We start from the raw sequence: 27,698 nt of genomic DNA, 5'->3' as shown, positions 1-27,698 counted from the left end.
TTTGATGAATTGCTGGGGTATTGTGTGAATTTCTGGTGTGTTGTAGCGAATTGCTGGCGCATTGTGTGAATTGCTGGCGCGTTGTGTGAATTGCTGGCGTGGTATGTGAATTGCTGGTGTGTTGTGTGAATTACTGGTGTGTTGTGTGAATTGCTGGCGTGTTGTGATGAATTGCTGGCGTGTTGTGTGAATTGCTGGCGTGTTGTGTGAATTGCTAGCGTGTTGTGTGAATTGCTGGTGTGTTGTGTGAATTACTGGTGTGTTGTGGCGAATTGCTGGTGTGGTTTGCACTTCAGGGCCACCGTACAAATGAGGCTTATTTTAATTTAAAACAAAATACAAACATTTTTTTAAAAGAAAGCAGATATGTTTTAAGTGGTTTCCTAACAGATTTTATGTCCCTGCAAATCCAAAGTTTGCTCTGTCCCTCGATGCGGGGGGACTGAGTTGACCACAGTTTGCAAATCCTCTTGAGGCAAGGACAGTTCAGACTATGCCTCCATTTACAAAAAATTAAGAGGAAATTGGAGACAAAATGCAAAATAGCTGCTGATTATGTGCCAAAGTCCCTCAAAGTAAAATAGAACTGTTAAATACAGTGTGCAATGCAAATTGTCAATTTGACTTCCAGATTTGACATCAAAATGTACAAAATGAAAATTACTTGAAACCAACAAATTAGATTATAAACTCATAAGAGAAAAGGTTAACTGAGGGAATAATTACTTTATACAATCAGATTTATTTTGCAACCAGTGTTGTCACCCCCTGCTGGTCGTTTGAAAGAATCCAGGTTTCAGGCATTCCTGCATTGGCTTCACTTCACAGGGAAAATCCTGCACACTATACCTTTAATATAACTAAACCTAGTACCTACTACTACATGCAACACCTTATTTAGCCTATTTAACATACTAAAATGTATTTTCTCCAATGTGCAATACCTGTAAATGCAAATTACTTTCAGCAAAACAAACACAAAGAATATATATTGATAATAAATGCTAAATAGCAGAAATGTATGATTATAATGTGTGTAGAATGTATGTCGATGTCTTATTTTTTAATTCCTTATTCTGTCTTCTATATCTATGTGTCTGTATCCTGAGCTGCTGTGACAGTTAAATTTCCCCACTGCGGGATAAATAAAGTCATATCTTATCTTATCTTATCTTATCTTACCTTATCTTATCTCTTAGTGACCCCAGGGTTCTGGACCTATTGATAAATAAGGACATATGTATGATTTGAGTGTGTCTATCACTAAGCAGGTGAAGGGACCAATAACTTGCTGCACAGTGTGTTTCCTCTCTCACCACTTCAGACACAAGCCCAGCTGGAGGGGTTATGTTTAATCTTCAGCACAGACCGGCCATGCCAACGGTCTGATCCAACCACAGCAGCTCTCGAAATTATGAAATCAGTCTCACTTCAGCTACTCGAAATCAACTGCTGTACGATAATTCTGCACACTTAAAATAATCACCACATCTTGTCTCTGATGTTCTGCTCAAGGCAACAACACAGAGCACTTTCTCTCTTATATCACTGCTGAGACAGTAGTATGTTTGAACCTCACAAAAGGACTCTTTGTCTGATTAGTTTGTCGTTGTTTAACAGCAAAGAGACTAGGTGTCCCCACAGAGGTTGGACCTTTACCCTTAAAGCGTTTTACTAAAAATGGCAGATCAACCAGTGTCATCCTCTTCTAATAAGGTTCACTTTGTTTGATTATGTGCTCGCTGGGTAACACTTTACATTACTGTTCACTAATGAATGCTTAATTAACTAGTGATTAAAATTTAACAAATGTTTCAACACATTATTAAGTACGTGTCAAAGTCAGTGATATGCTAATTAATTTAAGTACTTAATAATGAGTTATCAACCTCAGAGCTAGCTACCCATTTAATTACTCATTTGGAAACATGGTGTCATCCATCAACTCTGCATTAGCCACAAATAAGTAGAATACTGATAGTATCAGGAAAACACGGGCCAACAAGTGAATGAATAAGTTAACAACAGAACGTAGGGGTTAGAAGGTCAGCACCTGCTGCTTCACTAGTGATTTCAAATCATCAATAGATAAATAAATAACACAGTAACTAACACCATGCACACAGGATCCAGCTTTCAGAGATGCTGTGGTTGAAGGTCAGAATAACTTCTCCATATCCACACAATTTTATTGGTAATTTTAGGCAACAGTGTTGCTTGTCAAGATATTTTTAGGTGAAAAAAGGTCCCAACTCCTCCTTTATCTTCTGATCAGATTATAGATGTGACAGGATAGTTTCAGTCAGTGTTAGATCAGAGGGAGGAGCCCAATGTTTTACCACTCAGCAGCGAGAAGATTAAAGCTGGAAAGTTGAACAGTGTTCGGATGCATATCTTTGTAATTCTGCACAGCATGTATCCATAAGCTCTAGAGGAGGGGGAAAAATATATACAGCATAGTATCGGGATATTTTGCATGGCAACACTCGATTCATGGCTGCCAAGTATCGATATTTAGTGTTCCGTCAGTATTTTCGGGCTCACAGAATGTATTGGAAATACTGGTATCATATGAAACTAGAAGATCTAAGGAATCTATATGCACCATGTGCACCAGGATATCATGTCAAAATAACGCTGCAAAGTTAGGCTTTTTAATGTTTCATTAAAAAAAAAAAGCTTAAAGTTGAGGAAAGTTTGATAAAATGCTGCGGTTGTTGTCATCCATACATGTTTGATATCAGTTCAGTTCAGTTTGACTGAATACTTTGTTGGTCAGTCTGTGGGTTTGACTCTCATTGTGGAGAAATAAAAAGACTGAGAATTTTCTCTTATTTGACAAAATAATTATTTTTTTTAATTTAAATTTAATTTTGTGGACACAAAATGCAGTAAAACATTTAATTCACAATATATTGTATCACAATACTCACCATATGGCAAAATGCTTAAAATCGCTATAATATCGTATCGTGACTCAAGTATCAGGATAAAAATCGTTTTGTGGGGCCTCTGCTGATTCACACCTTTAACAAGATCAGCGTAAAATTGATCCTCAGGAATGTGTATTTCAGGAACTGGACTTCCACTTCTCCACTTCATTAAGATGTTGACAGGTTGAACATATAAGCTGACCACATATATTACGTGTGATGACAACTTTACCATGTAAGCACAATGTTAAGCAACCTGGAACGTACCAGAATAACTGGCACCATGTCACAATGAGTATATAAGATATTTCAGTCTCTGTGACCTTTTCATTCATTCTGAAGCTGCCAGAGCTGAATCCGACGTCATGTGGATTAAATGTGCATTGAACGACCTCCTCTCCACTTGTTCTCCTCATTCATCAAAACAACAATGCATACTATCAAACGGTGAACTAACTCTTCAGCTATTTGCAGGGTTGTTTAAGGGATTGGAAATAGACACATTTGTTTTGTTTGCAGGGGATGTGAGGGAACAACAAAAAAACAACTTCACCATTGATTAGGATTTTACCATCAGAAAATAGAAATCTACAAGACGGAAAAAGAACGAGTTTGTTTGCCTGCAGCAGCCCTGTCTCCTGGATAATATTTTTAATTAAGAAATAAATGTTGATTGCACAACACAATTGCTACAGAGTATTGACACCGTCTGCGTTCAGGTTGGTTACCTAAAAGCTTTGCCCTCACTAGTTCTGTCTGCCACTGACTCAGAACTCCCAGGATAAAGAGGCTCAATTTACAACACAAAACAGGAGAGGATAGCATTATAATAAGTAATCAAAAGTAAAAGGACTAATTATGCAGTATGGTCCCACTCAGATAGTTATATATATTCTAAATATATTATTCAATTACTTGTATTGATGCATTTATCTAAGCAGTGTTTTCATTTTGTAAAGATAGTGCTCCTTTTAACTACTTAAAATACTGTTAAAAAATGTCTAATCACTTTAAACTGATCATGTTTTATGTTGTTATCTTGTCCAGAAAAGTAACTAAAGCTGGCAGTTAAATGTAGTGGACAAAAAGTTCAATATTTGCCTCTAAATGTAGTGGAGTAGAAGTATAAAGTTGCATAAAATGGAAATACTCAAGTTAAGTGCACGTATATGTCAAAAACACTACAACACTGGTAACAGGGGTACTAGCAATAATGCCACTCGTAACGTAAACTATGTACGCAACTTGTGTAACAAACAGTCGTGGAAAAAGTATTCAGATCCCTTACTCCAGTAAAGCAAAAGTATTAATACCACACTGTGAATTACTCCACTACAAGTTCTACAAAGTCCTGCATTCAAAACTTACTGAAGTAAAAGTACAAAAGCATCAGCATCAGCATGTACTTAGAGTATCAAAAGTAAAAGTACTCGTTATGCAGAAAGAACCCACTCAGATTGTTAAATATATTCCAAATATATTATTACATTATTTGTATTGATGCATTTATGCAAGCAGCATTTTAATTCTGTAAAGACAAGGCTCATAATAATTTCTAAATATACTGTTATGAGGTTAAATTTAAAAAATGTCTCATGACTTTGAATTGATCGTGCTTTTTTTAAATGTTAAATCTAGACTTGAAAAGTTACTAAAGCTGTCAGCTAAATGTAGTGGAGTAAAAGTACAACAGTTGCCTCAAAATATAGTGGAGTAGAAGTATAGTTATAAATGTGGAAATATTCAAGTAAATTACAAATACCTCAAAATTGTAATCAAGTACAGTACTAGAGTAAATACACTTAGTTACTTTCCACCACTGGTAACAAACATACACATTTTTTCTTCAAGCTAAACAAGTAGTTCTGTGTCGATTAACAATGGTGACCATGTGTTTAAAAGAGCGACTATAAACTGGGGAAATGAATTAAGAATGCAGTTTTGTTGTTGTTTGTTGTTTTTCTAGGAGACAGGGTTGCTCAGAAAGACATAAGACACATGTGACAACTTGATGAGCTGTAGATTCTCGTTTCTTCAGTTATCACCACTTATACAGTCCGCCGGAAGCATTTGCGAGACAGGCATATGTCAGTCAGAGACAGAGACATGATGCTGCTAAAGTCAGCTAAAGTCCCCAACTGACAAAAATCAGACAAAAAAAGTTATTGTAGTCATGAATTAATGACTGTCCTGGAGCTCTAAAACCAAACTTAGCAGTGAACGGGCAGGTAGCACTATGGGGACAAACCTACAGTAAGTCTGTCTGGTGCAGCTCAATACTGGTGAGCTCATACTGCAGCAACAAAGGGAAGGGGCGGGCGAGAGAGAGACTAGAAGAGAAGAGAGAGGGAGAGGGGGGGGGGTCAGAGAGAGTGAATGGAGGGAGAGGAGTAAAGGGAACTCAGCTAAATTTGAGAGGAGAGAATAATAGAGAGATGTGAAAACAGAAAGAGAGGCACGATGAAAGGAGGAGTCAAACTGAGACAAGAGGGAGAGTAAGAAAGAGAAACATGAAAGTGAAAGGGGGAATACTGAAAGAAGGTGAGAAGGATGAAGAGAAGAAAAGAAAAGAAAGGGAAGGTAAGAGATACAGTGAGAGGGGTGTAAAGATCACATGGCCAATGTGGAGCCAATTTGAGTTGCTCTCCCTCCTTCGTTTGATCCCTCTCTGTCCATCTCCACCGCGATTAACGGCCGGGAGAGTTGTCATGGCGGAGAGGGGGGATAACGAGGAGGAGGGACGTCATCTGGACCAAGTAGAGCAGAGAGAGAGAGAGAGGAAGAGAAAGACAGAGAGGAAAAGAGAGAGAGAGAGAGGGGAAGACCCCAAACCACAGCAGCACATAATTAAAATGGCTCCTCACACACACATTTCAACAAATCCAATAATGAACAGCCTCTCCTTCCCTCCACGAGACGCACAGTTCACCAGTTTCCTCAAACCGTTCACTATCTGACACTGCCTGTCAATAAAGCGCCAATATCTGCAACAAGTTGTTCACCATCCACCATCGTGTGTGTGTGTGTGTGTGTGTGTGTGTGTGTGCGTGCATGTGTGTGTGTGTGAGCATGGCAGGGTGTGGTGGTCAGCGTGTGAACACAGACAGGTGCTAAATGTGCCGATAGCTGAAACTTTGTTTGGATATTCAGTGTATTCAAATGTAACCATCCCTGTGGCACACAAAAATTATTCATTAAAATTAAAAATTTGATGAAGTATTTCCCCCGGAATTTATTCTCGTCACAGTGGAAAAGCATCAGAAGTTACTCAGAATGTAAAACTCTCAAATGAAACCCAGGATAATGACAAACATTAACTCCACCACATATTTTAGTTTGGATGTAATTTGTTCTTTAAACTATTAGTTAATTCTTGTTTAGTTAATCGACAGACACCAGTTTTGATAACCCATTAACTAAGGTCAGTTAACAGGCACAAATGTAACCTGGCATCACCAGAGTAATTGGTTAATGTGTATTAGTCAGGTTCACTTTTGATTTCCATGAGGCAAAGAGAAAAAAAACTTCTGAACAGACCTACATCCAATCAGAGCTACGGAACATGACAACCAACCAATCGGAGCAGCAAAGCATGTGACGTAGCGCTGAGTGCTTGGTCTGTTATCAGGCAGGACAGTAATGGCAGCTAGCTCACAAACTCTCAAATTATGGCCACTAAAATGTTTCAGGAAACATTTGAGGAGAGTAACAGACAACACAGTTACAGAATCGTGATCCTTATTTGATCAGCGCTGCCTGGTTCGACAGTTTGATCGGAGATCCGTGAGTCACACTGGACGTCAGTCATCCTATCAAACCTGCTGATTGGCCAAGCAGGGAACAAAACGTCTGGAATATAAGTCTGAAATGGAAAAGTGACCGGATTCATCTGCCAGAGCAAATACAAATGAGCTCGGCAGATTTGTCTGCTTTGAGTCTATGCATTGTCTTTTTTTTTTTAATCCTGGCAAGTAGACTGTTAACACAGGGGCATGACTTCCTTTCAACTAGTTCTCCACTTTAAACGATGGAAGAGGTCGTGTGTTAGTACCACCCATTACGACACGTAGGTATGTATCGTGGCTCGTGTTTCACAGCACATATGTATGTATCACAGCTCGCAGTACAACTGCGCATCCTAAAAATAGCACACACGTACGGTCCGGGGTTGTAAAAAAGATTGCAGTTTCTGTGGATAAAACCACTGTCCTAGGTTTAGGGCAAAAAACTTCCTGGTAAGATGTTATAAAACAGTTTAAACAGTAAATAAATGTACAGAAATGCCAGAAGTGATGTAGTTACAAGGGTCACGTGACTACCGCAAGTTATGTAAAAAAACGTAAGTTACATTCAAAAACATAACTTAAGTTAAAAATCATTAACTTTTGATTTCACACAGGACTCAAACCCTACTCTCTGCTGTTTTTTCAACCCAACTACCACCCCAAAGGTGGATAACAGACATTTTAATTTTGCTTCACAATCAATTGCTACTATGTCAGCAAGATGGCGGCGGACGCATTGCAGTGGTCAAGAAATGCGCCAATCTCGCTCGTTTTTTCGCTGCCCGTAAACACAACCTATATTGACGTTTTTGACGGGAGAACAGGCTGCTTTCTTTTGTGTGCGGCAAGCAGAGGAGCAAACAGTAGGCCTTTTCATACTGCATTTCCTCAAAAAATGCAGCAAAAGTGGTGCAACGAGCCATGCCTTCATTTCACCTGAGGATATCCATACTGTTTCCGCAACTGTGCGATATTGGCGTCCATTCCCACTGCAATCCGGCATCGCAGAACGAAGTGGGAGGAGACGGTAGTGGTGGTTGCAGAGCAGTGGCAGTGTGTGTACAGTGAGCGACGGCAGCAGCAGTGAATTCTAAATAATATTGGCAGAAACTGCACTTCGTGCTGTTTAATATTTGTATTATTAGATTACAGTCTGAATCACGTGAGAGGCTGTTTCTGATGATGCATTTTCTTTCATATTACCCGAGTGTTGGTAGCAAAAATAACATATGTCACATATTTTCTGTCTTGCCGGTTCACCAGTTCACATTGATCCCGCCTGGAACAGTCTCGCCCACTTTAATGTCTCTGTTACTGATTCTGAAGGAGCTGGGATCACTTGGTCTCCACATCACGCCTCAAAAGGCAAAATGTGAGGTGTAAATACCGCAGCTTGAAACAGCAGCCTGAAGGAGGCTAGTGAAAATGTTTTTTTAAAGGCTAAACTCCAGCAAATATGGATGATAGCAGAATATTTCATTTTTACAGATTTTGGAAATTATTTCATTTATCTTTTTTCAATGAATTTGCACCTTTGAAGTTTGCAGTGCTTTGGAGTTATTGAAAATGTTTGGTTCACAAAAGTTGGAATCCCATTGTACAAATAGTATAATACTAATAATACTAGAGTCATCTTTATCTGCAACTGTGCAGAAATACAGGGTTTAAAATAGAGTGAATAGATATGCAAAACAAAAAAAGCTGTGCAGTCATTCATAAAATTCAAATGTCAATGCTATGAAGTAAGCTTCAAAGTATTGAACCTCCTGTACATCCCTTTCTCATAGAAGTGGAACAAACCCCTGCCTGACTTCTACCGCCTGAATGCTAAGCATGAGTCTTTATCCATTACCTTTTCCCATTGCAATGTATCAAAAGGATATTCTCACCTGCCAGGATGGCTTTGTGCGCCTGGAACTTCTGGCCGACGACACACAGGGAGCAGTCAGTGAATCGAGAGTTTTCCCACAGATCACCGAGCTCCTCGGCCAGCCGGCAGTCAGGAACCCTCACCATGTTAGTCGTGTTCTGGCCCGAGATGTTCACAGAGTCCTGCACCACGCTCACCTGAAAACACGAGGAAAACTCAGTGGTGGAAGAAGTACTCAGAACCCTTACTTCAGTTAAAGTACCAGAACCACACTGTGAAATTACTCCACTACAAGTAAAAGTCCTGCATTCAAAACTTACTGAAGTAAAACTACAAAAGTATCAGCATCAAAATGTACTTAAAGTATCAAAAGTAAAAGAATGGCCCCATTCAGATTGTTTTATTTATTCTAAATATATTATTAGATTGTTTGTATTGATGCATTTACAGGTTCATCTCAATTAATAAGAATATGATGGAAAAGTCCACTTCCAGTAGTTCATGTTAAATAGCTCGAACAAAGTATTGAGTGCATATAGATGGACATACTTTTCAGAGGCCAACATTTCCATATGAAACATACTTATTATATTCAATGTTTTGTAATATTAAACTTTTTTTGAGACACTGAATTTTAGGTCTTCATTAAATGTAAGCCAGGATCATTATAATTAGAAGAAATTAAATAAATTAAGACATGAAATGTTTTATTCTGTGTGTAATGAATGGATCTATATAATGTGGTTTTTCCCCTTTTTGAATTGAATTACTGACATGAATAAACTTTTCCATATATTCTAATTTATTGAGATGCACCTGTATGTAAGAAGTGCTTTATTCTTGTAAAGGTATATCTCATTTTCACTACTTAATATCCTGTTATGAGATTTAATTTAAATAAATGTCAGATTACTTTAAATTTATCAATTTTTTATGTTAAATCTTAACCTGAAAAGTAACTAAAGCTGGCTAGTAGTGGTGTAAAAAGTACAAGATTTGCCTCAAAATGTAGTGAACTAGAAGTATGACATTTCATAAAATGTAATTACTCAAGTAAAGTAAACTTACTTGAAACTTGTACCTGAGTAAATGTACTTAGTTACATTCCAACACTGATAAGACTCATATTACACTTCTTCAGCTCGTCTGTATACATAATTGACTTATTTTGGGGTGAACTGCTCCTTTAAACACACTCCCTGGTTCACACAGAGGCAAATAAAAAGCATGCAATGTTCATAAAAAGAGAATAAATCAGGTAATCAAACATGCTGTGAATGATTAATGTGGCTTCTCTGCTTCTGTAATCGATACATCAGACACTCGATATGGAGGCTATTCAAAGACAACCTATTCTTCCTTCTTTATCCAATCAGATTGGCTGCGCTCCCAAACAAGCCAGAAAATCGGCATTGAAGTCAAATTGGGTGTGTGTGTGTGTGTGTGTGTGTGTGTGTGTGTGTGTGTGTGTGTGTGTGCGTGTGTGTGTACGTTGTCTGTATGTCTTCCCTGCTGACTTCACCACCTGTTCCAGACAATGTCAACCAGACTCATTTATCTCTCAACAGGACTCGCTGCAAACACACACATTCACACACATACACACTCACACCAGCAGGCTGATGAACACAACAAACACCCACATTCTCACACTCACACTCACACACACTAATTACTTAGTAATTTCCAGTCCTGGGTTGACTGACTTGCAGTTTTCTACCTGCTTGCTGTGTCATCTAATCAAATACCAGGTAGTTACAAATTAGCCCTGCTTAGAATATAGTTAGTTATTTAAAAAATTGTGATAGAACGGTCTGATAGATAAAAACACATTAATACAATAATTTGCCTGTGTGAGGTGATTACAGCAGAAGCTAATTTGCTTTTAAAGTAGTCTAGCCAGAAACAATTTGGCCTTCTGGATTATTTCTGATTCTTTACTGGGAATTAAACTCTACCAGTTGATTCATAAGAACAAAAAACTGTTTTCTTAGGAACTTTAGAAGACACAACAACAAAGCATTGCATATTATATCACATCAATATGATACCATAAGCATTATTTATCATATACTATACTGTACTATACTATATTATATTTAATGTTCTATATTTTAATGGTGTCCTATAGGATACTGTTCATTATGCTATACTACATCACGATGGGGAGAGACATGCTGCCTCAAGCGTAGGAGTATCTCAGGGTCTTTATTATTCACGAGTGAGGGTAGAACCGAGCAAGAAAAGGACAGGCGGTTTGGTGCCTGGTAAATCAAGAGCTTCGCTTTCTGGCTCAGCTCCTACAGTGTGAAAGGGTCAAAGTTATGAGACCAAATCGGTAAACGTCCTCTTTTCTATCTATATAACGTTATATATAACTTTATTGACACGTTGCCGTGGATACGCATTGCTCTGCTTCTCTCCTGGTGACGGCTTGCCTTGTCAGTGACCTGTCAATCAAAGGTAGCCACGCCCCAAATCATTTGATTCTTTATCTTCTATTTTCTTCTAAATGGGGCCATTATTAGAACTATTGACATCAAATTGTCCTCAAGATGATTTTTTACTAGCGATTGAGACCATAATGTTGTCCTGAAAAAATGTTCTGAGGTAATAAATCAAGTGAGAAGTTTTCAAATTTTGCACTGAAATGAATGGGCAGATTTGTTTTGCAGCCAAACTTAGCACCCCCTACTGGAATTTTCGGTGAATTGCAGGCTTAATGCACTTCCTGGTTGGCCTCCATGCTCAGACACAGAGATTGCCGCCTGGAACAAACCAGCCTGTTCTCCCCTCAAAAACGTCAATGTGGGTGGTGTGTACAGGCAGCAAAAAACGAGCAATATCGACGTATTTCACTGACCACAGCAATGCGTCAGCCGTCATCTTGCTGATGTAGTAGCGACTGACAGCAAAGCAAAGATAAAATGACGGATTTCAGCCTTCAGTTGCTAGTGAGTCGAAAAATGGCGGACTTTCACCGAGGAGAGTGGGGTTGAAGTCCCGTGTGAAAACAAAAGTAAACCATTTTTCACTTAAGTTACATGAATCATGTTTTTGAACGTGAATGGAGCGACGCCCAGAGCTAGTTCAGGCAGGCAACTCGAGCTGTGCTGCCATACACATGACATGCCCTACTCCTCATACATCCTCCACCTAAACACACCCTCTATCCAATCTGGCGCTCTATTTAAGATGAGAGTAATCCTCAGCTCTCCCTCTGCCTGCCAATGCTACTGCTGCTGTATCTATATTGCTGCTTGCTTTCTCAGCCCCACCACCACCCCAGCATCCACCTGTAGGCTCCGACGGGGGATTTTACTACATCACTCCTCAATGCCTCATGTAACTGCCTGAGGAGTGATGAGTTCAGAGCCTAGACGGCAAATCTAATATGTTCTGCTGTTGCAATAAACATACACTGCATCACGTGAGTTGTCTGACTGAACTTATGTTTTTTACGTAACTGCCGGTAGTCACGTGACCCTTGTAACTACTTCACTTCCGGCATTTACGTACATTTATTTACTATTTAAACTGTCTTTTATAACGCCTTATCAGGACGTTTTTTGCCCTAAAACTAGGTCAGTGGTTTTACAACATAAATCCAAAGAAACGGCAGCTTTTTTTTACAACCGTACGTGTGTGCTTTTTTCAGAATGTGCCGTTTTTCCATGATAAGTACATATGTGCCGTGAAACGTGACCTGCGATACGTACCTAAGTGACGTAATTTGTGGTACTGACACACAACCTCTTCTGCCGTTTATGTTGGAGAACTTGTTGGAATAAGCGTCTGAAATTAGTTTCCTCCGTAGGGTGGCTAGGCTCAGCCTTAGAGATAAGGTCAGGAGCTCAGACATCCGGAGGGAGCTCGGAATAGGGCCGCTGCTCCTTCACGAAAAAGAAGCTAGCTGAGGTGGTTTGGGCATCTGGTAAGGATGCCTCCCGGGCACCTCCATCCACCTGGTCGGAGCCCCCGGGGAAGACCCAGAAAATAGTAGAGGGATTATATCTCTCGCCTGGCCTGGGAATGCCTCGGGGTCCCCCAGGAGGAGCTGGACTTTGTGGCTGGGGAGGGGGATGTCTGGAATGCTTTGTTTATCCTGCTGCCCCAGCGACCCGGCCCCTGATAAGTCGGGGAATAAAGTCACGGTATTGCACCTTATACTTTATGTTTATTTATTATACTGTTTAATTAGATTATGTTATGTTTTTCTTATATTATCATATAGATACAGACAAACAACAAGTATCATGAACTAATTAAATTATCACTGAGTCTGGTGTACACTGCTTATACTGTATATAATAGACTTGCTGCTATAAATCACAACACTGTCACTTTAACCTTGTAATTTCTGCCTTTAGATTAATTTCTTATATAGTTTTACTTCTGTTCTGATGTTAGTTCTTCTCACTTATTTTTTTATTTCTCTACTTATATGTACTTATTTCTGTCCTTGTGCTGCTGCAGCATCAGCCTTTGCCCTCTGGCGACCATTAAAAGCTTATCTTTTATTATATTCGTGCTGATAAATGCATTCAACAGCTTCCGGATTTTGGATCAATTGACTCAACTGAATGAAACTCTGATTTATTGTAATTAACATTCTGTTAATTCATCATCTTTTAGTTGTGGAACCATGTCAGGACTTAAATGATTCATGTGTTTAAGTGTCCAGCTGATGTTCACTGAACTCATTAAGAACATATTGTTAAATTAGCACCACACTTCCCAGCATGCGTTGTATATTTGGGTTAACATTCTGCAGAAAGCCTGCTCTTCATTCATTTTTAATTTTAGTTTTGAATTAATTTATTTTCCTCTATTTGACAGAGTAAAGGAAACAGGGGAAGAGAGAGAAGTATGACATGCAACAAACTTCCCAAGACTGGATGATGATGGGTACTGTAGTTTTTAGAACTGAACCAAGCTGACTGAAAAAAAAGGAGACATTTTTGACAAGCGTAACATAATTATTTGGTACTTTGGATTTAAATCCTTCTGTGTTTTAGTGTTGAGAATAATTAAAGTAAGAATTTTAAAAGTATAATCAATATTACTCCTATCTGAATGATTAAGTAGGTTTGTTCAGGAACATGTGACTGTAGCCACGAATATTAATCAAAACTGTCAAATTATTAATAAGTTGTCAAAATGTCAAATGTTAATCTGTGTGTAATAAAGCCTGCAGTAAAATATTGCTGGGTAATGACATTTTATTTTCACTCTGCTGTATGTCATTTCCCATCTATTATTATCACATTTATAAAAAAATATAAAACAATTAACTTCTAGTCAGGTGCTTATTTAATTATGGCAGTGTCATTGAAAATATGTCACACTGTTTTATATCATTTCAATTTTTTTTTTCAATCAATTAAAATTGTTTTTTTATTTTTTTCCTAGGTATAATGTTATATTACACAGGGGATTTTTAACACAAAATTATATCTAAAGATGTTTTTCTTGAATTAAGAAACTTTTTAATTAGTTGTTTGCTACATTCTGCACGATTATCACTGTCTGATCACACAGGATAAGCAGAAAGAAACCTGAGGATAATCTTTTATTCTGTGTTTTCATTGCTGACAGCTCCTAAACACATTCAGAATACTGTTTTCAAGAAAAAAAGAGGCTGAAAAAGCCCCACAAAGTGACCTTGCTGTTAAAGCTTCAGTGAGGCTGACACCCAAAAAAAAACCCCACTAAAAAAACATCCAACCATCCAACCCCATCCGTCCATCTGCCCGCCTATTCGTCCAATAGCACATCCATCCACCCATTCAACTCGCACAAAAAGAGTCCTAGAAAAGGAAGAGGAGCACATACAATAGACAAGTGCGTGGCAAGCAGGAAATTGAATGTCAAGGAGCCTTGTTTGCTCCTGATGGAGGTTTGAGAGTTAGCCTGAAGGGGACAGAAAGACAGAGAGGGAGAGGGACAGAAAGAAAGACAATAAAACAGAAGAGAGAGAGGAAAAAGGAAGGGAGAAGGGGAGATATAGGGGTAATAAAAGGATGGGAGGATTCAGATGCAGAGATACCAAGAAAAGAAAGGCCATCACATATAAAGGGTGTGTGTGTGTGTGTGTGTGTGTGTGTGTGTGTATGGGTGGGATCTACAGTTGGAGATGGCCTCTCACAAGCAGCAGCTCATTTGTGGCAGAGAAATGACAGGGACACAGTGAGAAGAAAATGTGACTTTTCTGAAGAGAAGAGGCATTCAGTGTGTGTGTGTGTGTGTGTGTGTGTGTGTGTGTGTGTGTGTGTGTGTGTGTGTGTGTGAGTGAGTGAGTGAGTGAGTGAGTGAGTGAGTGAGTGAGTGAGTGAGTGAGTAAGTGTGAATGTGTGTGTGACAGTCTGGTTTCCACAGCTGGCTCTATTAATCACACTCCAGGGGGATGCAGGTCTGACTGACTGATGTGCATCCATCTCCTCACACTCACAGAGGAATGCTCGCTCACACACACACACACACACACACACACACCTTCACATATATAGTACCTTCACAACAGTGGCATTCATAAAAACACTGATTAGCAATACAGAAGCCTGGTGAAAAAGAAAAAGGGAGCTGCTGTGTGTGCAGAGAAGAGGGAGGGAAACAACAGAGGAGAGAGATAGACAGGCGGACAAAGAGACAGGGGGCAGAGGACAGAAGTTCAGTCAGCTCAAGTTGGAATGAAAAATGGCTTTAGCAGAAGAGGGGGAGGAGGAGGAGGAGGGCGGCGAGTCCAATGCTGTGTCCTGAGTACACACTGAAAAAATAAACAAGTACTGAAAAGCGAATTGGAAGGGAAGCCAGCGAGCCTGGTCAATGCATTTCGGTATAAATAGCCCAATTAGCATGGCAGAGCCGTCGCTGGGCTCTCAGATGCAGCGTGGCAGAGCCGGTCTAATTACTGGCTAACTTGACCAATTATTCCACTGTTTAACCAGGCAGAAACTAAATCGCAGCACCTGGTTATTTAGACACACTGGCTGCCCTGACAGTCTTCACGCCATTAGCTGTCATCTTCAGTCATTGTCAACCTCCTCCTTCTCCTCTTTCTCCTTGCATCTTCCTCCTCCAAACACTCCTTCTCATGCTGGACAAGTGGCCACATTTGTATCTGCAAACAGGCAACTATACCTCAAACCTATAATGTAATTTCTCTGACTGAAATTAAAGGAGTCTGTCCGTTTGTGTGTCCTTTTCTGGACAACCATTCATCCGATCCACTTCACACTTTCTACTCCTGAATGGCGTCTTGGCTAAGTACAGAACATTCAGAAACAGATGAAGAAAGAGAGACTGGAGAGAGTGGAGATGTTACACAGTAGAAAACTATATTTCAAGCATCAGCAATGTAGCTTTTGAAATGGATGCTTTTGTTCCTGGAAATAGCCTGGTCCTAAATAATTAGCTGTCATAAAAATGACATGTTTACTCTCTAGGTGCCAAGTGTGAAGTTGTTTGATGAGCAACAGGCCCATTCTGAACAGGCAAGTTTTACGGTTGTATGAATCTGGGGAAAAAAGGGGCTTATACAGAAAGTTTCTAAACATACAAACATACAGTAGTGTTCAAAATAATAGCAGTCCAATGTGACTTACCAGATTAATCCATGTTTTTAGTATATTTTTATTGCTACATGGCAAACAAGGTATCAGTAGGTGCAGTAGATTCTCAGAAAACCAACAAGACCCAGCATTCGTGATATGCACACTCTTAAGGCTGTGCAATTGGGCAATTAGTTGAAAGGGGTGTGTTAAAAAAATAGCAGTGTGGCATTTCAATCAGTAAGGTCATCAATTTTGTGAAAAAACTGGTGTGAATCAGGTGGCCTCTATTTAAGGATGAAGCCAGCACTTGTTGAACATGCATTTCTCTTTGAAAGCCTGAGGAAAATGGGTCGTTCAAGAAATTGTTCAGAAGAACAGTGTAAGTTGATTGGAGAGGGGAAAACTTATGAAGAGGTGCAAACAATTATAGGCTGTTCAGCTAAAATGATCTCCAATGCTTTAAAATGGAGAGCAAAACCAGAGACGTGGCAGAAAACGGAAGACAACCATCAAAATGGATGGAAGAATAACCAGAATGGCAAAGGCTCAGCCAATGATCAGCTCCAGGATGATCAAAGACAGTCTGGAGTTACCTGTAAGTGCTGTGACAGTTAGAAGATGTCTGTGTGAAGCTAATCTATTTACAAGAAACCCCCGCAAAGTCCCTCTGTTAAAAAAAGGCATGTGCAGAAGAGGTTACAATTTGCCAAAGAACACATCAACTGGCCTAAAGAGAAATGGAGGAACATTTTGTGGACTGATGAGAGTAAAAATTTTTCTTTTTGGGTCCAAGGGCTGCAGACAGTTTGTGAGACGAGCCCCAAACTCTGAATTCAAGCCACAGTACACAGTGAAGACAGTGAAGCATGGTGGTGCAAGCATCATGATATGGGCATGTTTCTCCTACTATGGTGTTGGGCCTATTTATCTCATACCAGGGATCATGGATCAGTTTGCATATGTCAAAATACTTGAAGACGTCATGTTGCCTTATGCTGAAGAGGACATGCTCTTGAAATGGGTGTTTCAACAAGACAATGACCTCAAACACACTAGTAAACCAGAAAAATATTGGTTCCAAACCAACAACATTGATGTTATGGAGTGGCCAGCCCAATCCCCGGACCTTAATCCAGTTGAGAACTTGTGGGGTGACATCAAAAATGCTGTTTCTGAAGCAAAACCAAGAAATGTAAATTAATTGTGGGATGTTGTTAAAGAATCTTGGAGTGGAATAACAGCTGAAAGGTGCCACAAATTGGTTGACTCCATGCCACACAGATGTGAAGCAGTTAATATAATATAAACTGTGGTCATACAACTAAATATTAGTTTAGTGATTCACAGTAAGGTAATTGCGCCCAATTGCGCAGCCTTAAGAGCGTGCATGTCACGAATGCTGGGTCTTGTTGGTTTTCTGAGAATCTACTGCACCTACTGGTACCTTGTTTGCCATGTAGCAATAAAAAATATGCTAAAAACCTGGATTAATCTGGTTAGTCACATTGGACTGCTATTATTTTGAACACTATTGTATCTGTGCAATTGCAGTCTCTGTAACATGTTTACCAACCTAGCTTAGCGTGTTACATAGCTGAGACTGGTGGGGGTGACATTAGTTTTCTGTTTTTGGTCATAAGACCCTGTTCTTTTGTGGTTAACTGCACTGCATGTTGTTTTTAACTGCAGTAATAAGGAACTCCTCAGTGTCGCAGCTCTAGTGTTCAATCATACTAAAAGGCACTCTGAGGTGTCAGCTGTTCATTTTTTCCAGTAAGTACTTTTGTTTTTAAGCAAAATTAGCATCCCAATTAATATCACAGTTAACTTTAATTAGGGATGCACCTTGCTCACCAAGCTACTGCAAAAAATCCCTCATTTTGAAATCCCTGTGTTCAGTTGTTCTGAAAGACACTGTAAGTAAGTACATATAATAATGTATGTATAAGGTATATGGAATGCATGTATATTCTTATTCTTTATATTCTTTTCTTTTCTTTTTATTCTTTTATTCTGTTTTTTTGTATCTATGTGTCTGTGTCTTGAGCTGCTGTGACGACTTAATTTCCCCACTGTGAGATAAATATCTTACATAAAAAAGTCATATTAAAAGTCAAATCTTATATATCTCATCTTACATTTTTGTTTTAAGTATGTCTGTTTATTTGCACCCCAATTTATATCACAGTTAACATTAATTAAAGATGCACCTTGTTAACCAAGCTGGTTAGCTGATAACTTGCTATTAGTACCAGGTGCATAACTGTGCTGTCCTGTAGGATTTTTTTCAGCAGTGGGTAAAGGGTTATTTGTCCTCTGGATGGTGTGCATATGTAAATATCAATCAGCAATTTAGAAAGTATTTTTTTAAAATGACACTCGACTGCAAAACAAGCTTTAGAACCAGTGTTTCCCACAGGATTTTGTGAGACTATGATTCGATGATTCGAGACTATGATTTGTGAGACTATGATTCGGGGTAGTGAGTACCCCCGAACAATAGTTCGGGGGTACTCACTAACAAAGTAGGGGGGCCCAAGGGCATGCTCCCCTGTAGAAATGTTTTGCCCCAAAAGCGTAAATTTGGTGGCCTGCTGCACATTCTAATGCCACTATTCCATCTAGTGGCAGTCTAACCTCACTCAGAAACTGGAGTAATGCTAACAGAGTGCTCGCACTGTTACGGATGTCATGGCATCTCCATTCGCACATCCCCATGCAGAGAGAGCACTGTGGTCAGAAGTAGGGCATAATTTAACAGCGGTGGGTCGTCGCTACTAAATGAATATAGTGGAAACCCTGCTGTGTAACCTTCCCAGCTCCACCCTCTCGTCCAATTAAGTTAAATTCTGACTCCAAAAAAACACGATGCCAAAACCCCAATGCTTGTTTCAAGGCTTCAAAGCAGTAGTCAACAAACGCTACAGTGGCTTCATCGACTTTGTACAGTCTATGTTATTGAAGTCAATCACAAATCATGACCTGATGGGTTTCAACAATCGAATAATAATCATCCATTGGCTATGTGTAAATATTCTTGACAGATTTCACAGTAATCCAGCCAGCAGTGGTGAAAATATCTTTGTGTTGGATGGACCAACCAACAGACTTTTATTTACTCCCCAGTGGTGTTAATTATGATGACGATGATGACAGAAATACATTCTGTGTACAACCTTAGGTAAAGAATAACAGTAATGAAGAATCATTGCTGCTATATCACCACAATCATCATTTGTTTTGGTAATTAAGTTCCCAGGATAAGTACTTACTAAAGCGCTCGCCTCCCAGTTAGTTGCTCAGACATCAAGATGGATCTGTCGTAAGCTCCCTCTCAACCCTCCAGGCAACGCAGAGTTAATATTGAGTTTCGGTACCCAGATGATTATTCATAATGCATCAATCTTTTTCTGCCTGTTTATGTGTTTGTTTATGGATTTACAGTGTTTTGCCATGCGTGAAATAGTTTTGAAAAAGAGAAAAAAAAAATCTAATCAAATGAAATTCATTAATTTATGGAACACTTGTTCTTTTACCTCCCAAGTCTCATTTTTTTCTGTTCACTCCTGTGCATTTTCAAACCCGTTAACACGGGCAGAGATCAGGGGCACCGACACACACGTGGACACAGTCAAACCACACACACACTCACATGACTGTGCTGCAGCTGTATGGTTTTAAAAATGAAACTTACGTGTTTTTCTTTTTTGGGATAATTTTCATCTTGCTGTTAAATTAGCAATAGATCATTTGCATGAACATTATTTGAATTTGCACATTGCATAGTTTTACTGACCTGATTTGGTTCACACTCTCCTGTTATCTGAGCTGCTGACTCACAAGGCACTCAGCATGACTGTATATCTCAACTAGCTCTATGCATTTGTCAAGATATGTCAGTCCCATGTGTCACTTTCCTCCTAACCTCCTTACCACACATTTTCATGACTGTCACCACATGGTATTTAAATTTAATCAACTTTAAAGTATTCTCTCTTGATATTAGAGCAGTAAGGTTGCATTCATACCCCCATGCTGGCTTTGTAAAATCAGTATTTATCAAATGCAGTGTGCTAGTTATCACCAACATGGAAATAAGCACCTGTTTGATTGGGGAAACTAACGGAGAGCTGCTGACAGCCGAGCACAATGTGATAATGATCTAACCAGAATCCATGTAGAAGTTACGTGTTTTTGTGACAGATGACCAATCTCTCTGCAGACTTCTGTGTAAATTAATACATTTTGAGACATTCTTCGACAGAATAAACAAACAAAAATTGACAGAATGAGAAGAGAGGAGAAAAAAACCCTGCCCCATCCTGCTGGCAGAGGCAGGGTCTGACAGTAAGGAAGTGGCTGCCAGGTTGGCAAACAGCTCCTGCCAGAATGGTAGCAGCATTTTAATTGTTTATAATTAGAGTGATACCGGTCCTGTGTAATTTACACCCCTCATTTCAATAATAAAAACTGATACCAAGATTAGCTCAACATATTTAATTCCAGTATGCACCTGCTGCGGATCACTGTCACTATTTTATTTTATTCTTTTTACACCACGCTCTTATATTCATTAGCTCGTGTCGCTGCCTTTGTTTGATGAAATGACGACTCATCTTTCAGTCTTTTTGGCTGTCTCAGTACCAGGTCTTGTGGGTTTAACTTTATTGTTGACAGTTTATCACTAGACTCTTTTACTTCACACATACTTTTCGCTTTTTATTTCCGACAGAGTAAATCAATGCACTTTTATTTGCCTTGATAAAGATTCTATTCTCACATGAAGCACGTTTTCTATATCAACTGTTTTATTCCTACAGTGTGTTTCAAATCAAGCACCACATTAGTCTGTATGATGGTGTTGCATGGGTGGAACAAAACAAAAAGTGTTTCATTTTCCTCAACAGAAGGGGAACAGCAGTCAGGTGCGGCTGCGCAGATAAAGGACAAACTGCTTGGATTGTGAACAAAGGAACGCCACTCACTATAATATGCTGTTGACATTTGACATTTGATTATGTTTGACTAGTTCAGGGGAGGCCCGGGAGGGGAGGGAGGGATGCTGCCGGGAGGGGGGCGGGGGGACGGGATTATGTTTAAAACAGTTACAGTTACATGGATGCTACTGTATGTCTCACTCGCAGTGGTTCAACAAAAAAGTTCTTCACAAAAAAAAAGAAGGGGAACAGCAGTGCACTTTAGCATGCCTTACCACAGACTTATCACCTTTCAGCCTTTTCTCCCGCCAAAACGTTTATTTAGGTCTTGTGTACAGGTAGTGAAAAACGAGCTATGTGTCTGTATTTCACTGTCTGCATTGGACTTTCATCCAGCGGGGTTCGCATCCTGTGTGAAAACAAAAGTGGATGTAACTACTTCACTTCCGGCATTTATGTACATTTATTTACTGTTTAAACTGTCTTTTATAATGCCTTACCAGGAAGTTTTTTGCCCTAAACCTAGGTCAGTGGTTTTACAACATAAATCCACAGAAACTGCAGCCTTTTTTTACAACTGCGGACCGTACGTGTGTGCTATTTTTAGAACGCACCGTGAGCTGCAATACGTATGTATGTGCTGTAATTTGTGGTTCTTACACACAACCTCCTGTACCGTTTATGTTGGAGAACTTGTTGCATTTGTTATTTATTTGAAATTTGATCAGATATTTTATCACACACCTAATATCTAAGACTTAACAAGGTGGGTCTGTATTCACTGACAAATGAGGCAAAGGATGACCAGTAACTCATAAAATACACATAAATACACACCAGGCTTAATAGATCCATGATCTTTAAACTCGTCCTCTGAGCCCTTCCGAGCACAAAGCTCATCACAGTCTTTTTATAATGCATGACTCGCCCTCCTCTCTTCAGCCAGGCAGAGTAAACAGGCTCCATGTCACAGCCCCACTCTGCAGCTCTCTTTCTTCCTCTCCCTCCTCTTCTTATTCATCCTCTACACCCACTTTTAGATGTTATTGCTCATCAAAATCAAAAACACTCAGAGCGATGACAGGATATCTAGTCGGGATTCAGAGTTTGCCGCCCTCTGGCAGCTGCAAAAGGTGACTGAACTGATTAAAACTGAGAATAATAGCAGAATCTGATTTGTTCATGACACCATTAAACAAACACAGCCCCAAATCCCAACACTATTAAATTAGAGTCAAAAATAAACACTGCACTCACTCTCCTCAGAAGACAATAGCTGGAACGTTCTTTAATTACAGGCTATTCATTTCATCCGAGCTGCTTATAATTGTGTTTCAAGCACCTTATTCAACCTATAAAACGCTTTTACAGTCGCCGTTTTAACAGGATACTGTTTGGTCACTCTTTTCTTCGGAGCACAATTGCGACGTGCTTTGTGTTTCTGGGTTGTTGTTTTTTTTCTTCAGAAAACAGAAGAAAAACTGGGCAGATAGCCGGAGCAGGGACAGACACAACGCGGGAGAAGAGAAATAAAGCATCACAAAAAATAACAAAAAGCACATAACGTTCATGACAAATCAAAGTCTAAAGACTGCCAATGGAAGGAGACGGAGCAGCCACAGTGAGCTGTTAGCGCTGCGGGGGGCAGGCTGCACACCTCCAACTCAAACTCAACTTAAAACTACTCACGCTTTGTGCAGTGTGAAGTCAGAACACTGTTGTTCGTGGTGAGATGGAAGAAGCTGATTATTGACTGATTTCATCATTAAAACAATGTGAGTTTGGGTGTCACCGGCTCACCAGCAGAGCACATACCACTGAGGCTTCGTCCTTGAAAGCAGCGGGACGCGTTTGAGTCCGGCTCGGAGCTGCATGTCTCCCCCTTTCACTCCATCTCTCTGTCACTATCGAATAAGCCGAAAAATGGGCAAACAACAACTTTAGGGAAAAAACAAAACAATGTGAGGTTTCTTGGCTACAATGTGAACACATAGTAGACCTGTAGTTTAAAAAATATTAAAAATTGTCGTCACCACCAAGATATTCATTCATTCATTATCCTTAACCGCTTATCTGCACTCTGGTTGCAGTCACCAGACTACCTAAACAATGACTAAATACGTTTGTCAACAAACATTTTTTCCATCACTTATTAAGATGATGACAAGACAGAACCAACGTCATTAAACACAAACTGTGATGATATCAACATGCAATAAGAAGACAAGACTAAATATCACCTGATGCACATGGTGCCTATAGACTCCTTAGATCTTCTAGTTTTATATGATACCAGTATTTCCAGGATATTCCTAAAAGTGAGCCCGCTACGGCTCTGGAACACTAAAAATCAATACTTGGAGGCCATGAATTGATAATATTACCACGCAAAATATATCGATATTATGCTGTATCGATTTTTTCCCCACCTCTAGTAATGACGTGGTTGCTATTTTCAAAACGCTCCACTCTGTACCACGAACCTTTAAACGTTCATTCTGACACACACTTACATGGGTCGTTATGGGTGCTATTGTCAAACGACCTATTCTCTCGTTTAGGTTGGAGATTCTGTTGTCCAAAACGTGTGAAGTGGTAGTTTTTCGCTGAGATCTGGCACTTTCCAAGACAGTCATAACACTTGAGTAAAATTAAATTTCACATAATCCCACCACTGTATGTACTCATTTGTGTATTAGAGTGTTCATTTCAGTTGGCTGTTTGAAGGGACCCAGCTGTGTCCATTTCAGTGGCTCGGTCCACAGACAGACAGGCTTGCCTGCCATTGACACAGAAGTATTTAGGTAAATCTGCACAGACAGTGGCATATTTCATGCATGGTTTGAAGTCAAGCTGCTGAACGAGCGTCGTGGCCTGCGCCCTGATTCACAGCCAAGCGTGTTGTGCCTGACCAACCCTGTTCTTACACACACACACACACACACACACACACACACACACACACACACACACACAAACACACACACACACACACAAACACACACGCCTTTCAGACATAGAGGTTCCACACATACACACACACACTAACACGCACACACACACTCTGTATCACCACTGGCAGTGAGCTGAGCCTCTGCATGCCGTCTGTGAGCACCAGCCATTTGGGTCTCTTTTTAAGTAGTTTGGTTTTCTCTGCTGGAAGATCACAGACACTAAAGTGATAGCTTTGAGACTCTGAGGCCCGATCTAAAGTGCTTGAAGGAAATGTTTGGACAAAGAAAACAAATAAATAAGCAGGCAAAAGTCGCCTGTTTGTTCAATTTCTGCTGTCTTTGCTCTGGAAGAAGCAAAGGGCTTTTGATGGGATTTAAAAGACCTGTTGATGTGGTGCTGGTGCAAAAGTGTTGCAAAGGCAGTATCAATTAAAGGATCCATTGTAGCTCAGAAAATGTGTGCCAACAAGCTATGACAGTAAAAATCCCACTGCATGAAAAGGATCAAGCTTGCACTCTGTTTGCTCATTCTCTTCCTTTGTCTCTGCATCTCAATCAGCATTTGTACTTCTGTGTCTTTGTTTCTGTCTCCAATTCCCTTTTTAAATGATTCAAATCATCCCACCCTTTTCACTTTTTCACACTCTGTTGTGTTTATGCAGAAGCAGAACAGTGTAAATATGTTTTTTCCTCATTTCTCAGCTATGAAAGATTGTTTTTGTCTTCCCCTTTTTACACAAACCCAAATATCTGTGTGCATCCTTTCTCCCTCGCCCCATCCTCCCACCTCTGCCTCTTTATCCTGGTTATATGTGTGTGTGTGTGTGTGTGCGTGTGTGTGTGCGTGTGTGTGTGTTTGTGTGTGCGTGTTGCTCAGCGTGCAGGGAGGGAGCAGCTGGAGCATCTGCAGTCGTCTCCTCTGACAGCAGCACGGCATATGGCAGGGCCCTGTGAAGGATGGGTGCTGTCACCCGGCAAAGTGCTTACCCACCGACAGGAGAGGCAAGCCGCACTAACACCATGAGGAAGAGGAGGAAACAGCTGAACATCAGCACCCCACTCATTTATTCTCCCACCGCTACCTTGCCCCAGGTGGGAGGCTCTGAAGGAGCCTTAAAGAAAGGACCTCCAACCGGCTCGTGGTGGCCAAGGCGGCGGTTGATATATATATTTCAGTAAATCGCATCAAAGATCAGCAGAAGACAAACCAATCAAGAGGGAAAACACTGGCTCGTCCTACAGCTTGCACATGCAGCCGCTGATCCTCACAGATACATTCATCACCCTTGTGTGTGTCACAGCGGGGGGCATCAGCCTGGTTACAGTGCTGGACATTAATAATAACTAAATATGCATACGCAGCTTTTCGCCTCTTGTTTTGCTTCGCATGTTATAATTCCCACTGTGAATAAGGAGGAATTTATTTCTCCTACTCACTATTGTTGAAAAAGTTGTACATATAAAAGGGATAATATGTGACATTAAAACGTCTAAATCTGGCGAGACATATTTTGTCTTGCTGTGTTACACATTCACAAACAATGTTCCAGAGTCGTTTCAGTCAAGGTAACACTGCCTTTCATTCAGTCGACTTTCAGTGGTGTATATTCTAACCTTCAACACATCCAGTTCTGGGGTAGTCCACACGATACGTCAATGAGTAATCGTAAATCCTACAATGTCACAGAATTATCATAGTAACAGTAATGCAGCATTGTTTTTTCTTTAATTGCTGTCATTTTGCCATAAAGGTATCCAGTAGAGACCTAAGTTATTAATGAATATTGATGCATCTTACTATGATCTGTCACTATGACAAGTGGCTTATGTCAGCCAGAAACTTAATGCCGACAATAATGTTACAAGTCTCATAAAATATTTTAATATTTGATAAAATAAGTGACCGAGGACAGCGCTGATTGAATTTGCCACATAAATTACAATGCTACAGTAGCTGTATGGATGATCAACTTATGTAATGTGTGTTTGCAAGTTAACACATTATGTTTCATTGGAAAGAAATTACATATCATGATAAAACTTACACATACATTCACTAATCTGTGAATATTAGATAGAAGCAGTGGTGGAACTGCATTTACTCAAGTACTGTACTTAAGTATCATTTTGAGGTACTTGTGCTTTACTTGAGTATTTCCATTTTATGTAACTTTATACTTCTACTATACTACATTTGACAGCTTAATTAAATTTTCAGGTCGAGATTTAACTTAAAAAAACATAATGAATGTAAAACGATGAGAACCTCATAACAGTATCACCTGGATAGCTGCTAGGAGGCTACAACCATGGCCTACTCCATCAGCTACAGCCAGGGCCTACAACAGCATCCACCTCCAGCCTGGATCTCCACTGGAATTTAAGCACAATGCATTTTCCACTATTTTTCTTTTTCTTTATGTGCAATCCTGGTTTCACACCAGGTCAAACCTCTCACAATGATGAATTTAACAGAGGGATAATTCTTGCAACATTTAACTCGCCAACCAGAAATGCATTTGATGACCACCAGCTAAATCACGCTGCTCCCCAACAGATACTTTACAATTCTCAAACACTGAGCCCTTTATTAAACCTGCAAACACTGAAAACCTTAAATGACTGCTTTTTGGTGCAATTTGGAATCCCCTCACACTACCTAGGAAATGTAAAGTATTCAATTTCAAAGTGCCTAGTTATACTGCTGCTACTGTTATCAGGAAAGGTACAGCCAAACCCAGGGTGTGGCCTAATGCAAAATATGCCTCCTCCATGTGACTTTAAAAACAGAACAGGTCTTGGCTTTGTGCACTTCAATTTTAGAAGTCTCCTCCGAAAAATGGACATGATGAAATGATGGGTTGATACAACAAATATGGATATCATGGTCCTATCTGAAACCTGGTTTAAAGCATCTATACAAGATAATATGATTGCTATTGATAGATACAATATCTTTAGAGCAGATCGCACAAACAAAGGGGGAGGAGTTGCTATATACGTCAAATCAAAATTTAAATGCTCCGTGACATTGCCTTTAAGTAAACCCGAACTATTTGGCTGTGAAAGTTAACTTATATAAATACTCATATTTCAAAGTTGTTGGCTGTTATAGACCACCATCTGCCACAAAATAGCTCCTCTCTCTCTGATGTGGTGTCTAACCTAAAGGACTGTGAACTAATTCTCATGGGCGACCTAAATTGGGATTGGCTCTCTCCCGTCTCTGATCATTTTAAAGATTTTTGTAATTCTCTAAATCTTACGCAACTTATTGATGATCTAACAAGAATCAAAATGAGAGACCATAGTAAATCTGTACTACTGGACATGATTCTTACAAACACAGCTCAAAAATACTCATCAACAGCTGTATTTTGCAATGATATCAGTGATCATATAGCTTGTATAAGATCATATAGCTTGTATAAGAGACACAAAATTACCAAAACACAAACCTCTGTATGTTTTTAAAAGATGTTTTAAACATTTTGATATGTAGGCTTTCCACCATGATTTTGAAAATGTTTGCCTGATACCTGATATTGAAAATGCCTGGGAATATTTTAATAAAGCTTTTACAGCAATTTGCAATATACATGCCCCACTAAAGAAATTAAGGATCAAGGGGAGCAATAATCCATGGTTCTCCGACGAATTGGCTCT

At 39.7% G+C, this 27,698-nt stretch overlaps 1 protein-coding gene across 2 annotated transcripts in view; it reads right to left on the bottom strand.

The window, feature by feature from the left end:
• The window catches only part of spop (speckle type BTB/POZ protein), a 127,346-nt gene that overhangs the window by 13,307 nt on the left and 86,341 nt on the right, over positions 1–27,698 (bottom strand). For both annotated transcript variants that reach the window (XM_059348901.1, XM_059348902.1), the window contains exon 8: positions 8,608–8,785. In XM_059348901.1, coding sequence (XP_059204884.1) covers positions 8,608–8,785 — 178 coding nt within the window. The remainder of the gene's footprint in view (positions 1–8,607; positions 8,786–27,698) is intronic.

The sequence above is a fragment of the Centropristis striata genome, chromosome 13 (assembly GCF_030273125.1).
Source record: "Centropristis striata isolate RG_2023a ecotype Rhode Island chromosome 13, C.striata_1.0, whole genome shotgun sequence".
Classification (NCBI taxonomy): Eukaryota; Metazoa; Chordata; class Actinopteri; order Perciformes; family Serranidae; genus Centropristis; species Centropristis striata.
The sequence above is the reverse complement of the archived record's forward strand: the minus strand, read 5'-3'. Positions and strand labels throughout refer to the sequence as shown.